Source organism: Phascolarctos cinereus, unplaced genomic scaffold (genome assembly GCF_003287225.1).
Source record: "Phascolarctos cinereus isolate Bilbo 61053 unplaced genomic scaffold, phaCin_HiC Scaffold_726;HRSCAF=1367, whole genome shotgun sequence".
NCBI lineage: Eukaryota > Metazoa > Chordata > Mammalia > Diprotodontia > Phascolarctidae > Phascolarctos > Phascolarctos cinereus.
This window is the reverse complement of record NW_027556098.1, coordinates 319,520,438-319,538,923: the sequence shown is the minus strand read 5'-3', so window position 1 is coordinate 319,538,923 and position 18,486 is coordinate 319,520,438. Positions and strand designations below refer to the sequence as shown.

The 18,486-nt window shown below is 43.6% G+C and overlaps 1 protein-coding gene across 3 annotated transcripts in view; it reads right to left on the bottom strand.

Annotated features, from left to right (window-relative positions):
- Positions 1-18,486, bottom strand: part of MYO7A (myosin VIIA) — a 198,081-nt gene that overhangs the window by 67,903 nt on the left and 111,692 nt on the right. For 2 of the 3 annotated variants that reach the window (XM_078156931.1, XM_020989512.2), the window contains 7 exons: positions 16,043-16,137; positions 14,922-15,006; positions 13,406-13,624; positions 11,416-11,523; positions 4,317-4,526; positions 3,195-3,398; positions 731-907 (listed from right to left, as the gene is read on the bottom strand). In XM_078156931.1, the coding sequence (XP_078013057.1) occupies positions 731-907; positions 3,195-3,398; positions 4,317-4,526; positions 11,416-11,523; positions 13,406-13,624; positions 14,922-15,006; positions 16,043-16,137 (1,098 nt within the window). The remainder of the gene's footprint in view (positions 1-730; positions 908-3,194; positions 3,399-4,316; positions 4,527-11,415; positions 11,524-13,405; positions 13,625-14,921; positions 15,007-16,042; positions 16,138-18,486) is intronic. The other variant, XM_078156932.1, reaches the window with a different exon arrangement.

Here is an 18,486-nt window from a genome sequence, read left to right as displayed (position 1 = left end):
CTCAGCAACGTGCAAAGGACTCAGGAAGGAAAATGCTGCCCACATCCAGATAAAGAACTGATAGACTCTGAGTGCAGATCAAAGCATATTTTTTTCCACTTACTTCATTCTTCCTCATGTTTTTTAATCTATTTCTTCTTTCACAACTGTGACTAATATGGAAATATTTTTACATGATAGCACAGGTATAAATGATATCAAACTGCCTACTCTTTTCAAAGAGGGGAGGGAGAGAAAAATTTGGAACTCAGAACTTTGTAAAAATGAATGCTAAAAATTTTCTTGACATGTAATTGGGTAAAAAAAAAAAATACTATTAGAAAAAGAAGGTAGGAGAGAGCAAGGGAGGGAGTTCCAAACCATGGCTGTCGTCCTCCTCCCAACAAATGGCTCTTTAGTTGGGTTGAGGCATCTCTCTAATCAATTTATAGGCCCTGTTACACATAGGCCTTTGTTACAAATGTATGGCTTTGTACAAATTAGGAGTCACTGAAGTATTGGAGAAATAATAAATAATGGTTCACATTTGCATAGTGACTTACAACTTACAGTCTTTCTCAAACATCTCATTAGGTCCTCACAACAATCCCTTGAGTCAGAAAGGACCAGTGTTATTATTAATGCCAATTTAAATACGAGGCACTTGGTTAGTAAAGAGAGGAAGTAATTTGTTAAGCAGGCGGCAGCGTGGGTCACCTCGTGTACTCTGCCGCAGACAGATCTGACTCACCTCGCCCTCGCCCTGAAGGGCCTGCAGCTCCCTCTTGTACGTCTTCTTCCCTAGCGTCTCGTAGATCTTTGTCATCACGGGGATCTTCTCACTGCCGTCGCTCATTGCTGTGTGGTACTTGGGCTCAGGAAGGTCTCCCATAAACCGAAGGATGGTGATCCATACTGCCAGTGCTGCCTGTTTAGGCAAGTGAACCTGGCATTAAGACAACTCCTCTAACAATGACATGGCCTCAGATTTATGCAATGCTTTATATTTGCAAATTGTTCTTAATAGGGGGATTGAGGAAAAGTGGCCTAATGGACAGCACCTTGACTCAGAGATAGGAAATCCTGTGTTCAAATCCTACCTCAGACACTTATTAGCTATGTTTGGATCTAGATAAGTCACTAAATTTCTTTATGACTCCAGCTTCCTAATCTATAAAACAAGGGAACTGGACTTCATGGCCTCTAAAGTCCCTTCTAGTTCTTAGCCTATGATTTGTTCCTCATAGCAACTTTGTTGAGGGAAACAGGGAAGGGATTATTATTCCCATCTTCAGGAACAGGGCCACTGAGGCTGAGAATAGGTATGACTTTATAATAATAAATAATATAATAAAGAAAACAATAATAATTTATAATAATAAAATGACTTTAGCAACACCACACAGGTCATATTGCCACAATCAGAATTTAGGTGTCTGATGATATTATAGCATACTCTATCTAGCTCTACAGAATAACGTGGCCAGTGATGACAAGGGAGGAAGGATTTGTTAAGCACCTATTATAAACTGTACAGGGCACCTAGGTACTGCAGGGGATAGAGTGCCAGGCTTGGAGTCAGAAGGACCTGAGTTCAAATCTGGCCTCAGACACTTACTAGCTGTGTGACCCTGGGCAAGTCACCTAACCCTGTTTGCCTCATTTTCCTCATCTGCAAAATGAGCTAGAGAAGGAAATGACAAGCATCGTTGCCAGGAAAACCCTAAATGGGGTGAGGAAGAGACTGACAGCACTGAAACAACTCAACAGTAACAAAAAACATGCCATATACTGGCTAAGCACTTTACAAATATCTCACTTGATCCTCAAAAACTTCCCATTTTACAGTTAAGGAAATTGAGGCAGACAGAGGTAAAGGTGACTTGCTGAGGATCACCTAGATAATAGTCTGAGGCTGGATTTAAACTTGGGTCTTCCTGACTCCAGACTCAGAGCACTCTCCACTGAGCCACCTAGCTGCCTTACTGGTGAGGATCATGACCAGCCCTATTAGATTTGGGGTATTGCCTTTTATGTTTCTCCTAAAACTATCCCTAGGGGGATAAAATTATCAGGACCCACCACCACTATAGTACCATAACTACTATTATTTTTACTGCCGCTGCTGCTACTACTACTACTATTACTGTTACTGCCACTGCTGCTACTACTGCTGCTACTACTACTGCTGCTGCTATTACTGCTGCTGCTGCTGCTACTTCTTCTACTATTGCTGTTACTATTATTACTCAAGTCTGGAGCAGTATGGTACAATGGATGGAGGACTGTCTTCAAATCTAGGAAGCCCTGGGTTCACATCCTGCCTTTGACACCTACAGGCTGGGTGACCCTAGTGAAGTGGGCAGGTCCTTAACTTCTCCAAGCTCTGCGGCTCCTCATACCAATGAAATCATCCTTGTTCTGTGCTGTAAAGTTTTTGGAAGTATTTTACATGCATTACCCACTTCATATTCATCATGCCTGGAATGCTCACCCTCCTCTTCTCCACGTCTTCACTTCCTTCCCTGGCTTCCTTCTAGACTTAGTTCAAATCTCCTCTTCTGCAGGTGGCCTTTCCCTCTCCCTCCAGCTGCTCCTATCCCCCCATCTTGATATGACCTTCATATACTCTTTATGCATCTTCTATGTATGCAGACATTTACATGTTCTCCCCTCTTTTAGAATGTCAGCTTCTTGAGGGCAAACACTGGGTTTTGAGTTTTGTTTTTATTATTGTTCTTTGTGTTCTTGAGCTTAGCACAGTGCTTGGCACATAGTAAGCACTGACATTAGCTTTTTTGACCTCTGCCCCTGCATTCCCATCACTTTGCTCTAAGGCGCCTACACTGATCTAGGGGACATGTTTACCTTGGTCTTCTGGTAGCTCTATTTGTCTATGGGGACAAGATGGCCCTCAGAGTTACTAAGTGTAACTGGTCTAGCTTAAGAAAAGTAGGGACTCCAGTAACCACTGGACTTAAGAATGGAAGATGAAAGGGACTTTAGAGGCTGCTGAGTCCAACCCCTTCATTCTAGGGAAGGGGAAATTGAGGTCAGTCAATTGTCCCAGAGCCCACTGAGCTAGAATTCAAACCCAGGTCTCTTGCCTCTACAGCCAGTTCTCCTTCCATCACATCATCCTACTAGCTATACCTGAATTTAAACAACTCTCTCTTCCCTTCACCCTTGGCCCTCTGACTCTCTCATGGCCTCACCAGCTGGTCTCCTTCATCATCGTGATAGAGCAAAGGCTGCTTGAGGGGCCTCCGGGTATAGGTATGCGTGGTTGTGCCTTGAAAGTAGGTGGCTCCAAACTTGGCAAACTTGTACTCAGAAAGATCCTCCTCTTCCTCATCTGGGAGGGGCAGGGCTGAATCCAGGTCATCCTCCACCATGAACTTCTTGGCTCGCTCTAGATCCTGGGGAAGGAATGACAGGTTGGTTTTCAGAGGCTGTGAGTCTGGTTGGGTAGGGAGGTAGTGAAGGAGAGGAGGTCCAAGAACCTCCATGCCTAGGACTCATGCAGAAGTCAAGCCTGGACATAGAAGGATAGATTGTTGGGGCTGGGGTGGATTTTAGAATATGAAATGTCGGGCAGCTAAGTGGTGCAGTAGATAGAGCACCGACCCTTGAGTCAGAAGGACCTGAGTTCAAATCTGGCCACAGACCAGACGCTTGACACTTACTAGCTGTGTGACCCTGGGCGAGTCACTTAACCCCAATTGCCTTGCCAAAAAAAAAAGAGCATAAAATGTCAGAGCTGGAAGGAACTTTAGAATATAGAATGTTAGAACACAAGAACATAGAATGTCAGAGCTAGGAGGGACCTAAAAACACAGAATGTCAAAACTACAAGGGGCCTTAGAGCACAGAATATAGGAACTGGACCTTATAATATAGAATATTGGAACACAAGAACATAGAATGTCAGAGCTAGAAGGCACCTAATAACACAATGTCAAAGCCAGAAGGGCATAGAACATTAGACTTGAAAGAGGGGTCCTGAGTAATAATCTATTCTAATTCCATCATACAGACTAGGAAATTGATTCCCAGAGACGGGAACTGACTTGTCCAAAGTTACACAGCTAAAGGAGTGGCCAGAGAAGGATCTGAACCCAAATCTTCTTTCTCCAAATTTAAAGCTCTTTCCCCTCATCCACAATAGACCTTCTCCTGCTCCCAGAGCGCTCTCATTCTGATCACTTGACTGCCTGGAACTTGGTTAGTCTGTTGCTCCCCAGCCCAGTATTGTGCCCTTCCCACCTACCAGACATAGGGGCTGGGGAGACATCATGGGGATGCCCTCTGGGTGTGTCCCCTCCCCGAGGAAGTACCTCAAAACCAGTGGGTGCCTGACCCTCCTGGCCTGGCAGCGATGACGTTGTTCCCAGGAAGCCAAACATTTTGTCCACCATGTCGGAATCGTTGACAGGCTCATTGCGGGCTCTCTCCATCTTATCTAGTAGCTCCTTTTTCCTCCGGGCCTCTTCTTTCTCCTTTATTTCCCTCTCAGCATCTTCCCGGGCCAGCTGAGCCAGGCGCACCTATGGGCAGGAGGGAGGTGGAAGGACATCATTATCTGTAATCATGGCTGATCAACTCTGCCCACCCAGTCAGTCCAAAAGCTTGTATTAGGTGCTTACTATGGGCCAGGTACTGTATAAGCTCAACATATACAAAGAAAGGTCAAAACACAGGCTCCACCTTCAAGGACCTCACATCCTAATAAGAGACAATGCATCTACAAGATAAATTACAATGTAAATGGGAGGCGATCTCAGACAGAAAACCACCAACAGCTGGATGGCAGAGAGAGAGGAAGGAAAGGTCTGGAAAAGGGCCTGGAAAGGTCTCCTGCAGATGGGATTTGAACAGAGCCTTGAAGGAATCTGGGAGGCCGGAAGGTGGACGTGAGGACGGAGAACATTCCAGGCATGGAACAAAGTCAGTCCACAACCAATCACAAGTCACACAAGGATCACAGGGCAAAGCCAGGGCTACCATATCTGCCCACAACTAGTCCTGGTCAGATCCTATCTGAAATACCATCTGGGTGCCACATTTTAGAAGGGATAATGAAAAACTGGAGCAGGTCCAGAGGAGGACAATCAAAATCAATCAATCGGTCAAAAAGCATTTATCTAGCAGCTACTCTGTGCCAGGCACTGTCCAGGGTACTGGATGGTAAAGGGCCAAGACCATACCACATGGTAGCTTAAGGAACTGGGGGTATTTAGTCTGGAGAAGAGAAGACTTGGGGGGAAGAGGCTGTGACAGCTAGCTTCAAGTATCTGAAGGATTATCAGGTGTTCTCCTTGGCCCCAGCAGATAAAAAATGACAAAAGTGACAAAAAGGCCAATTCTGACTTTATAGAATGAATGATTTCCCATAAGAACCATCCCAAGGTGGAACTGGCTGCTTGGAAGTCTTCAAGCAGGGGTTGTTTGGCCATTTGACGGTGATGTCACAGAGGGGACGCTTGTTCAGGAATGGCTTGGACCAGATGGTTTACAAAGTCTTCTTCCAGCTCAGAGATTTGGAGATTCCATGATCTCACAAAGCACAATCACTGACTGTTTGATGCAATCACTAGGCCTTACAGTCAAACCGACTCAGTTTAGATGAGAAAAAGTGAAATGACTTCAGGTCACCCAGCTAGTAGAAAGCACGGCCAGACTTCACACTGAGACTTGAATCTAGGTCTTCTGACAGTTTTCTAATGTGCCCCTGCCTCAGAGCCATCTCTGGCTGGGGCCAAGAGAATTACTCCAAACTGCCATCTTTCCATGTTGCCCCTCATTAGTACTGCTTTAATCCATTGTCAGGAGCAGCTAGGTGGTGCCATAGCACACAGAGTGCTGGGGTTGGAGTCAGGAAGACCTGACTTCCCAGTTGTGTGACCTTGGGCAAGTCATTTAACCTCTGCTTGCCACTGGAGAAGGAAATGGCAAACCACTCCAGTATCTTTGCCAAGAAAATGAAGAGTCAGACAAGACTGAAATGACCGAACAACAATGCATTGTCAAAATACTCAAGAACCTCCAATTTCACATGCTTGGAAACAGATTCCAATCTGTCATAATTTAGCGTTAGAGAATAGTCTGAGACATTGAAAGGTTAAATGTTAGTAAGTGTCAGAAGTGGGATTAGAACCTAGGTCTTCCTGACTAGTGGACCAAGCACTCTGCCCATTAGACTAAACTACCTCTCTTTTAATGTACTAATTCACTATAGTTAGTTGTGCTCATACCTTTCTTATCCCTCTGCTGGACTTTAAGTTCTGTGACAACTGTCCCCCCTGCCTGGAATGTTCCCCCTCCTTATCTCTGACTCCCACCTTCCCTGGTCTCTTTCAAGGTCCAGCTAAAGTCCTGCCTTCTACAAACCTTTCCCATTCTCCTTTAATTCTAGGGCCTTCTCTCTATTGATTATCTCCAAAACACTCTGTATATCGCTTGTTTGTAGATAGCTGTTTGCATGTTTTCCCCCCTTTAGACTGGAAGCCTCTTGAAAGCAAGTATTGATTTGTTTGTTTGTTTGTTTTTATGGCCTTTTTTTATCCCTAGGATTTAACCTGGAACACAGTGGGTGCTTAATAATGGCTTGCTGACCTGTCTAAGATCTGTATCTTCCCTAGCACCCAACATAGTGTCTCACATGGCAAGAGCTGAATTTAACTGAAGGGTCAAGCAAGAGAGGCAGCTACTTAGAGTATAACACATTTGAGATACAAGAGACTCCTTGGATTGTGACCTTTTTTTTAGACTTTTTTTTTAGGCCAGTTGGGGGTAAGTGACTTGCCCAGGGTCACACAGCTAGTAAGTGTCAAGTGTTTGGTCTGAGGCCAGATTTGAACTCAGGTCCTTCTGACTCCAGGGCTGGTGATCTATCCACTGCGCCATCTAGCTGCCCCAAGGATTGTGATTGTGTTAAGTGCTCATGTTTTGAATGCCAGAAAATTCCATTCCCTGTGGGTCTTTGAAGCAGCTATGTTCAAGTTATGGTTCTGACTAGCTGGGTGATCCTCAATGAGTCATTTAAATGTCTCTGCTACCCAGTTTCCTCATTTGTAAAATGGGAATAACACTTTCACTACCTACCTCAAGAGCTGTTGTAATCTACAAAGTGGTCCAGAAATGTGATAATATCTGTCAAGTGTTTAGCACAGTGGCTAGCTATACATAGTAAGGACTGAATAAAGGCTTTTCCCCTTCCCTGTTTCATGATTATTATTAGATGCTAGGTCTCACTTGTTACCATGGTCAATAATACAGGGGAAGACAAAGAGATTTTTAATTTTTAATTATTTTTATTTTTTAATTTTATTAATTTATTTTGATTTATCAACAATCACTTCCATATGCTTTTGAGTTGAAAATTTTTCTCCCCCTTCCTCCCCCCACCCTCCTCAAGAAGAGGGGCACAATCTGACATAGGCTTTACATTTACATACCCATTGAACATATTTTCACATTAGTGAAGCTGTAAGTAAAAATTAAAACCAATAGGAGGAACCATCAGAAAGATGAAACAAAACTCAACAGAAGGTAAAAATAAGTGATAGCGATTCAACTTCCATAGTTCTTTCCTTGGATGTGGACAGCATTTTCCATCCTGAGGCCTCTGGAGATGTCTTAGATCCTGTAATGCTGAGAAGGGTTCAGTTTAATAATATTAGTCATTGCATAATGTGGCTGTTATTGTGTACAAAGTCCTCTTGGTTCTGCTCACTTCACTCAGCATCAGACCATATAAGTCTTTCCAGGTTTTTCTGAAGTCAGCCTGTTCATCATTTCTTATAGCACAATAGTATTCCATTACATTCATATACCACAACTTGCTCAGCCATTCCCCAATTGATGGGCATCCTCTCAATTTCCAATTCTTTGCCACCACAAAAAGAGCTGCTATGAATATTTTTGTACATGTGGGTCCTTTTCCCATTTTGATCTCTTGGGATATAGCCCTAGAAGTGCTATTGCTGGATCAAAGGGTATGCACATTTTTGTAGCCCTTTGGGCATAGTTCCAAATTGTTCTCCAAAATGGTTGGATCATTTCACAACTCCACCAACAATGTATTAGTGTTCCAATTTTCCCACATCTTCTCCAACATTTTCCTGTTTTTTCTCTTTTTGTCATGTTGGCCAATCTGATAGGTGTGATGTGGTACCTCAGAGTTGTTTTGATTTGCATTTCTCTAATCAATAATGATTTAGAGCATTTCTTCATATGACTATAGATGGCTTTAATTTCTTCATCTGAGAACTGTCTGTTCATATCCTTTGACCATTTATCAATTGGGGAATGGCTTGTGTTCTTATAAATTTGTCTTAATTCTCTATATATTTTAGAAATGAGGCCCTTATCAGAGAGACTGGTTGTAAAAATTCTTTCCCAATTTTCTACCTTCCTTCTAATCTTAGTTGCATTGGCTTTGTTTGTGCAAAAACTTTTCAATTTAATGTAATCAAAATTATCCATTTTGCTTTTCATAATGTTCTCTATCTCCTGTATGGTCATGAATTCTTCTCTTCTCCATAGATCTGATAGGTAAATTATTCCTTGTTCTCCCAGTTTACTTATGGTATCAGCCTTTATATCTAAGTCATGAACCCATTTTGACTTTATTTTGGTATATGGTGTGAGATTTGGGTCTATGCCTAGTTTCTGCCATACTCCTTAAAAGGAGAAAAGGATCTACTAGTACAAAAATATTTATAGCAGCTCTTTTTGTGGTGGCTAAGAATTAGAAATTGAGGGGAATGACTGAACAAGTTGTGGCATATGATAGTAATGGAATATTATTGTGCTATAAGAAGTGACAAGCAGGATGATTTCAGAAAAACCTGGAAAGATTTGCATGAACTGATGCAAAGTGAAGTGAGCAGAACGAGAACATCATACACAGTAACAATATTGTATGATGAAGAACTGTGAAGGCCTTGGCTATTCTTAGCAACACAATGATCCAAGACGATCCCAAAGGACTCATGATGAAAAATGCTATTCACCTCCATAGAAAGAACTGATGTTGTCTGAATACAGACTGAAGCACACTATTTTTCCTTCCTTCCTTCTTTTTTCTTTCTTTCTTTCTTTCTTTCTTTCTTTCTTTCTTCTTTCTCTTTCTTCTTTCTTTCTTTCTTCTTTCTTTCTTTCTTTCTTCCTTCCTTCCTTTCTTTCTTTCTTTCTTTCTTCCTTCTCCTTCCTTTTCCTTCCCTTCTTTCTTTCTTTCTTTCTTTTCTTCTTTCTTTCTTTCTTTCTTTCTTTCTTTCTTTCTTTCTTTCTTTCTTTCTCCTCTTGTACAAAATGACTAACATGGAAATATTTTACATGATTGCACATGTGTGACCGCTATCAGATTGCATACTGTCTTGGGGGGAGGGGAGAGGAGGGATAGAATTTGGAACTCAAAACTTAAAAAAAAAAAAGAATCTTAAATTTTTTTTTTACAGGGGGCAGCTAGGTGGCGCAGTGCAGAGCTCCAGCCTTGGAGTCAGAAGGATCTGAGTTCAAATCCGACCTCAGACACTTGACACTTAACTAGCTGTGTGACCCTGGGCAAGTCACTTAACCCCGATTGCCTCACCAACAAGCAAAAAAAATTTTTTTTACATGTAATTGGAGGAGAGATAAAATATTATCAAAAGATAACACAGGAAAAGAGCCATTCTCAGACTTTGCCAAGAGCACACAAAAGCCTTGTCATGGCTAGGTTGGGAGATATTAGCTCCTGTTTCCATGACTCACTAAAGTTTACAAAAAGCACTTTCTTCCCAACAGATAGGCAGGACAGGAATGATGAAAACGATTATTTTTAAACCAAATCTGTGATCTTCTTACTGGAGGAAACTCCTGCAAAGGCTTGGTTTCATGGAATGATCATTAGCTCTGAAGTCAGAGTACCCAAAAATCAAATCCTGCCTCGGATTCTCACTGTCTATGGGACCCTTGGCAAGTCACTTAACTTCCCTAGATCTCAGTTTCCCCATCTGTAAAATGAGAGGGTTGGATTAGATACTTCTGGGGTCCCTTCCAGTTTTAGGGCAATGATGCTGTAGGCTTCCCTTCCCAATCCAGACCAGCAGGTGCTCTGTAGCTTAGAGTCTCTGACAGCTGTCTGGGGGCACTGAATGACTTGCCCTGGGTCACACAACTAGTATGTAACCCCAAGGTAGTATGAACCCTCTTGATGCCCCAAACTCCTGGCTGACTCTATCCATCATAACACCCTGTCTCTCCAGCAGCAGGCATTATTATCCCCCATTTTGCAAATGAGGAAAGTGAAACCAGAAAGAAGTGAAATATGTTCACCATCATATGCGCACCACAAAACTAGGAAGTCTTCACATTGGCACTTAAACCTAGATCTTCTGACAGTTTTCTACTGTGCCCCCTGTCTCAGGACCATCCCTGTTTGGCTGGGGCCAGGGGCATCAAACTGTGACCTGTAGATGTGCTATTGTTTTATGCTAAAGTTTTCCTAAAACACCCGATGGTCTGGAGCTGCTATGGCTGCCCTGCAGAGGGAGAGGAAGAGTTGTAATGACAAACCTAATTTCCTGGCCCCTAATTACTCCCAGGATCCCTAGCTGGGGTCACTCCATCTCCACCCCATCTCCTTTACCAACCCATCCCCAAGCGGAAGAGATCTATGGATGCTCGGCTCTTGAGCTCAGTGCGTTAGCATTCAGCTTTTGCTCTCAGTGGGTGGTACTTGGTTCCACTGAAGAAGCTCATTCCTCAATGATCAACCCCTCAATTTATGTCTCAGTCTTAGGAACTGGGTCCTTATTTTCAACTCTCTGCCAAAGTCTCTGCCTTTGTAGCCTACCCTGAGCTCCAAAGGAACTGGAGTCCTTTCCTGTTGGGACACCTCCTTGCTTTTGTCAGTCCTACAGGGTCTAGAGCCCTTCCTGGGATTGGAAACCTGCCATTTGCTGCCAGAACTCCCTGATTCAGAACCTAGCCACCTGATGTTGTTGTTGTTGAGATGTTTCAATCATGTCTGACTCTTCATGACCCCATTTGGGGTTTTCTTGGCAAAGATACTGGAGTGGTTTGCCATTTTGTTCTCCAGCTCATTTTACAGTTGAGGAAATGGAGGCAAACAGGGCTAAGTGACTTGTCCAGGATTACACAGCTAGTAAGTGTCCGAGGTCAGATTGAACTCAGGAAGATAAGTCTTCCTGACTCCAGGCCTGGCACTCTATGCACTGTGCCATCTTGCTGCCACCTGATTTTACTTAGGTCTATTTTCAGCTAATGGATCCACCCATACAGTGTGCCCCACCAACCTACCCGGAGACTCCCCTTCGTCTGAACTCTCTTGGTGCCCTGGAAAATCTCAGTAAAGCCCCAGAGCAGAGAGGAGAGAGGAGGCCTGGGGCGACTCTGGCCTTGAATCCTGGGCCTTGCCCCTTCGCTTACCTGGTGTTTCTTCTCTGCCTCCTCCTTTGCCTTCTTCACACTCATCTCTTTTTTCAGTTTCTCCTCCTCTGCCAGCCGCAATTTCTCAGCTTCCAAACGGCGAAGATACTGGGAGGGAAGAAGAAAGGGAGAGATTTTAAAACAGAGCAGATGGAAGGAAATGGTGGTTCTCAGAAGGCCTTGGATCACAGGAGCTCAGAGTTGGAAGGGACCTTGGAGCTCATCTGCTCCAACATTCTCACTTTAAAGCTAGGGAAACTGAGGCCCACCCATAAAGGTTAAAATTATTTGCCTGGGATCATGCAGGTAGCGAGTAACTGATTCAGGATTTAAAGCCAGGTTCTCTGACTCCAAATATAATGCTCTTTCTAGTTACCTTCAATTATATATAAATATAATTGTTATTAGAGCCAGAAGCATTGAATTCAAACTTCAATTTAGCTATTTACTAGCTATATGAGTGTATAAGTCATTTTACCTTCTAAGCCTTAATTTTTCCATCCATCAAGTGGAAATAGTAATACTAACACTATTGTCCTTACACAATTACTAGGAAAAAAGCATTTGGTAAGCCTTAAAGCACTATAGAAGTATTGGCTATTATTATTATTACTTCAAGTTTTTTATGCCTCCCTGAAACACTCTAGATCAGAAATTCTTAACCTGGGGTCTGTGAACTTAAAAAAATATATATAATATAAATACATATGTATTTATATATTATTTATTATTTTATATTATAATATTATAAATATATATTCTATATAACATATAAAATATGTTATCAAAATATATATCTCAATAACATATTTTATATATTTCAATAGAATTGCTTTCCTTTGTAATCCTATGAATTTTATTTTATGCATTTAAAAATATTAGTGTAAGAAGGGGTCCATAGGCTTTATCAGCAGTCTAGAAGGGTCCATGAAACAAAACAGGTTAAGTGTTTCTGCTTTAGAAATTTCAAAAACTTTGTCTTCTCATTGCAGAAACATGGTGAGGATTTCTATCTGCCATACCAAAAACCTGAGGTTTCTGTTTAAGTGACTTCTCCTCAAGGTCACATAGTAAGGGATAAGCCCAGATAATACCATCCCGTATAAATGTTCAACTCAGGAGACCATGTCTGGGTTTTGCTGATTTCCCTCCCCTTTTTTTACTCCTCTTCCCTTCATCCTATAACCGAGAGATACTAAGGGTATGAAACTGTGCTTCAAAGCCAATACCAGAGGCTGCAGGACTGGCCTACCAAAGCCATAAGAGAATGAAGATGAAAAGATGGTGCACCAGGCAGATTGTCATCTCCTGGAGTCTAGCTACCCCTTTCCAGGGCTTTTCCTGCCTGACCTCGCACATGCTGTCCTTCCCACTTGCCCTAATCTTTGGTGGGGTGTGGCAAATTTCCCTGTGACCCCTGCTCTGTACTCTGGCTGGCTTGACTGGACATGCCTTCCTCTTTACTCTGAGTGCCCATTTCTCCTCTTTTAGGTGCCACCAACTGCCCATAATTACAGGTACCTCTTGCTTTCAGGAGGCAGGGGCTTGACCAATACTGAGGATGGACCTGGCCCTGCCTTGGTCCTTGAGGGAGGTGGGGAGGACACAGAGTTCAAAGAATCCATAGAATCTTTAGAGCTAGGATATAAAGCCTAGCTCATGTTTCTAGAGCACCTTAAAGGCATCTCTGCTGCAGGTCTCTGCATGCCCTCAAGCATCCTCAGATAATACACGTGGAAAAATTGAATTCACCAAATGACAGACTAAGTCTTAGCGGACAAAATGTCAGAGCTGGAAGGAGCCACAGACATGGACTATTAGAGGTGGAAGGGCCTTAGAACACAGATCATGGAGGGATAGAACAGAGAATGTTAACAGCTGAGTCTAAACTCCAAGTAACGTCCTGCTGCCCCAGGCCAATGCACATGTCGGAGCCGGGGCTGGGGGTTTCGGGCAGGCCAGGGCTCAGGCTGTCCCACTCCCTACTCACCTCCGCCTTCAGGCGCCTGTGGAGTCTCCGGGCTATCATGCCCCTCGCATAGGCCTGCACGGTCAGGACAGCCCAGAGCCGGTGTCTGAAGGCTCTTCTTACAAGGTAGCCCCGACACCTGGCCTGGAAGTCAATGATCTGCCTCCGGGCCAATCGGTACTGCTTGTGGAGCTTCCTGGACCGGTACAAGGCCTGGAGCCTCAGGAAACCAATCCTCATCTGCAACCAAAGTGGGATGTGACCCTTCAGGGCCTCCTCCTCGTGGAAGCTTTGGCATACCAACCTCCCCTCCAGGCCAGCTAGCTCCCAGCCAATTCTCTCAAGACTCTAGATACTTTATCCCAGTGGTTGGTAGCATGTCTATTTTGCATCTCCTCCTTCATACTTAGGAGAGCAGAGTCTGTCTCACCCTCCTCACTGGGAGGGGTCTTATAACCCGCCTCAAACAAGGGACTTCCTGTGGGCAGAGCCCACATCTCTCTTCAGACTGTATGCTCCCTAAGGGCAAGGTCAATGCCTCACCTTCTGGCAGGGGGTCCCTGAGAGCAGGGACAGTGTCTCCTCAGACCAGAAGAGTAAAGACTGAGACTCCTTTTCAGATCAGGTGGTCCCTGAAGGTGAGGACCATAGCTACTCCCTGAGGGCAGGGGCTGTGTCTGCCCCTTCAGACCAGGGGGTATCTCCCCATAGTGCCCAGTTCATAGTGGTTAACTAATCAGCCTCTCTGCCTAATTAACAAAACAACAGTCTCCATTATAGTTTTTCCAAAGCATATCTAATTACCTCCAAAGGGATGTCATAAAATTCTCAAAAAATTCTACCAAGAAAATTTGTTTTTATGCCCCCCATCCATAGTAAGTAAATCATAGTGCCATAAATCCTGATGAAGAAACTGAGGCCCAGGGAGCTTGTAACATGCCCACCGTCACATGAAGAATGAGTATCAGAGGGGCAGCTAGGTGGCACAGTGGGTAAAGCACTGGCCCTGAAGTCAGGAGGACCTGAGTTCAAATCTGACCTCAGACCAAACACTTCACACTTTAGTAGCTGTGTGACCCTGGGCAAGTCAGAAGAAGAAGAAGAAAGAAGAAGAAGAAGAAGAAGAAGAAGAAGAAGAAGAAGAAGAAGAAGAAGAAGAGAAGAAGAAGAAGAGAAGAAGAAGAAGAAGAAGAAGAAGAAGAAGAAGAAGAAGAAGAAGAAGAAGAAGAGAGAGGAGGAGGAGGAGGAGGAGGAGGAGGAGGAGGAGGAGGAGGAGGAGGAGGAGAGGAGGAGGAGGAGGAGGAGGAGGAGGAGGAGGAGGAGGAGGAGGAGGAGGAGGAGAAGAAGAATTAAGTATCAGCGGTAGGATCTGAACCAAAGTTCCCTTGGCTCTAGAATTCATGTTCTTGTAACCATACCACTTAGCCAAGCTTGCTTTCTTCTGGAAATGCCGTACTTTGTCCATTCATCATAGAAAACAGCCTGGTGGCGATTGAGTGAGGGGTTCCAAGGCCTCTCCTGTGTGAGGTGCACTTACCGCCCCATAGTTCCTCCTGCAGTTGTGGCCCCGCCAATGCCTCTGAATGAGCGTTGCAGCATTCTTCAGCCTCAGGTAGTTGGACCTTAAAACCATCAGCATCAGCGTCAGCATCCTCTGAGGATGCCAACCAAGCACTTTCCAGTTTAAAGAGAGCTCTACTCACAAGACTGTGGGAGTTAGGTAGTTTAGGGATCATCATCCTCATTTTATAGAGGAGGAAGTGACTTTCCCAGGATCACACAACAGGAGCACCATTGGGGTTTGGATTCACTTCTCCTGACACACAGCAGGCTGGGGCTCTTTCTACTACAATACTCAATACCTGTATACCTCCTCTACTTTAGTCTCTCATTAGATCTGCAAATAACCAAGGGAGGGAGGCAGGCAAGGGTTATTTTATCCCTTTTACACAGGTAGACATTGAGGCCCAAGGAGTGGAAGAGCCTTGGCTGAGGTCATCCGGACAGTTAAATATTAGCACAGTCCCAGGCTGGAGCTCAAATCTCCTGACTCTATTGCTGGCCTGGGCAGCAATGCTGGGTTCCCCCATGCACTGGGCAGAGTGAATGGACAGTGTCTTCTTCCTCTTAATCTTGTGAAGGATGAACACTGTCTTTTCTTCTCAAAGATGGTGGTGGGATGGGATATGTATATTACATGCATGTGGAGTATGATGAAGACATTTATTGTGTGTCTGTATTTCTGATGTGAGCACATGTATGTGCCAAGGCGCACATATACGTGTCCAGTATTGTGTGATTCTGTGAATGTATGTGTATGTGAATGTATAACTTGATGTGAATTCATGTACGTGCAAGTACAAAAATGCTTGTAAGCATATATGGGAGCTTCATTTGTCAACCCACTGTATGTAGGTTCATGATTGTGCAAATTCGTGTCCATGGGTGAATTATTCATGCATTTGCATGCCAATGTGGTGTGCACGTGTAGATTCAATGCCTAATGCAGTGTCTGCCACATAACAGGGGCTTGATTATATGCATGTTAGTGAATTAGTGTGTACACATACATGTATGTCCATCCGCATATGTGTATTTATATGTGGGCTGGAGTTTATGTACGTGTTTGTATGTGTTATGTGAACAGCTCCCAAATACCTGTCTTTAAATCCCCGGATGACTTTCTGAAGAAGGATGACTCGGTCAGTGATCGCTTTGTCCCTCTCAATTTCAAGGAGCATGTCATGGTGGTCCTGGAGAGAAAATCTACCATCAATCATGTGGTGGAAAGGGGGTTCTAAGCCTTGGGGGATCCATGAGTGTCCAAGAAGCCTTTTCCTAACCTTCTTTCAGCTACATCACAGATTCCAAGCTCCAAAGGGCAAGGCCATATCTCTCCTTAGAGATAATGTTGTCATTATGGTACCAACTGTTCTCCTGGTTCTGCTCATTTTACTCTGTGTCACTTCATACAAGTCTTCCCAGGTTTCTCTGCAATTATCCCCTTCATAATTTCTTATAACTCAATGGTATTTCATTACATTGATGTACCATAATTTGCTTTGCTCCACTATGTATATTTGTTACAGGAGTTGGCCTTTCTATTTTAAATGAGGGCAAGTGATAGGGAGAGGAAACAAATGTTTGTTAATATAAAAATAAAATACAATTATTAAAAATTTCTAATTAGAAGGAAATTGGGGTACTGTCAAGTTCCTAAACTAGTGGGGGTTGGATTCAGATGGCACACAGTGTTCTGGTTGCCTGAAGATATCAGACTTTGGAGTCATTGTGTTTGAAGTTGGTGATGGAGAATGAGACTGGTGATTGGGTATAAGAAGAGGAGGGTTGTGAGATGCCCAATCCCTGGTCAAATTTCTGTGGGATCAGAGATCAGCAGGAAAGAAGATACAAGGCGGTAAATTCAGAAGGTCAGTTTCCTTGTATGACACCCCAACAAAGTTTTGATGACAAGAAAACTGTGTATCCTGCCAAGACTAGGAGTATGCTAGGAAGAGGAAAAGCAAGGCCTGGAACAGAGAAGGATTTTGCCTGGCAAAGAGCTCCTGGTGCCTGGGGCTCAAGACAGCCAGAGGAACTGAGACAGGGAGCTGTGGAGAACACAAGCGTGGCTGTGACTTGTGCTAAGTGCTTATTTCATATTATTTCATTTGAGTCTCACAGCAACCCTGGGAAGTAGGTGCTATTATTATCCCCATTTTACAGTTGAAGGAACTGAGGCAAACAGAGGTTGGGTGACTTACCCAGGGTCATACAGTTAGTAAGTGTCTGAGACCAGATTTGAACTCAGTTCTTCCTGACTCCAGGCCCAGAGCTTTAACCATTGAGCTGACATCTCTTAGTACATGGCTCTAGGAGACAGACTAAAAAACCTTCCAGCAGAGAAAGCTGTTCATTGGAGAATGTCTTGATTTACCATGAATTCAATTTTGTTTTCAACCAACTGCCAATGTAACTTTTTTTTCATTGACTTTTATGAACTATGTGCTTGCAAGGAGAGTTACTAACATTGGCTGGGGTTGTTGAGTGAGTTTCCTAAATTCCTAGATGACAGCAAAGTTTTAAAAAAAATCTCTTCTTTCATTGTTTGCATAAAACTTACTTTTCTAGAGTTAATTCCCTTTATTCTTTTTCACATACACTACAAACAAGCCGGACTCCTTGCTGTTCCCCCAAATTCATCATCTTCCATCTCAATTTTTTTTAACATTCTGTTTCCCAAAATCTCCTCCAGCTCCAGCATTCTATGTTCTGAAGACCTTACCAGTATTAATATTCTGTAGTCTACGATCTAAAGTCCCTTCCTGCTCCAACATACTGTGTTCTAAGGCTCCTTACAACTCTGACATTCTAATCTCTAAGGTCCCTCCCAGTCTGACACTCTGTGTTCTAAGACCTCTCCTAGCTCTGACATTCTGTGTTCTAAGGGCCTTCTCAGCTCTGACATTCTGTGTTCTGAGGGCCCTCCCAGTTCTGACATTCTAAGTTTTCTTCCAAGGTCCTTCCTAGCTCTGACATTCTGTGTTCCAAGTGCCCTTCTAGCTTGATGTCTTTATGAGCCTCCAGGAGCCTTGCCCTCTCTCCAATCCCAAGCCCAATCTCCTGCCAGAGATGGGAAGCCTAATCTCCTGGAGCCAACCAATTCACATCTCTAACCTTGCCTTTCCTTGGGAACCCAAAGGGATAATATAACTTTATCATGGGGTACTGTGTTTTTCAGAATACTTTCACATCCAACAGCTTGGATCATCCCCAAACTCCGGAGAGGAGGCAGGACAGGGATTATTAGCCCATTCTATGAAAGTGGGAGACAGGAGCTCAAAAAGAAGTCTGCTCAAAGACACGTAGGGTCCTCAACTTGAGTCCTAGTCCGATATTAGGTGCTTCACCATGTCTCTTTAAATTGGATAGTTGTAGGGGCAGCTAGGTGGCATAGTGGATAGAGCCCCAGCCTTGGAGTCAGGAGGACCTGAGTTCAAATCTGACCTCAGACACTTGACACTAACTAGCTGTGTGACCCTGGATAAGTCACTTAACCCCAATTGCCTCACCAAAAAGCAAAAATGAATAAATGAATAAAT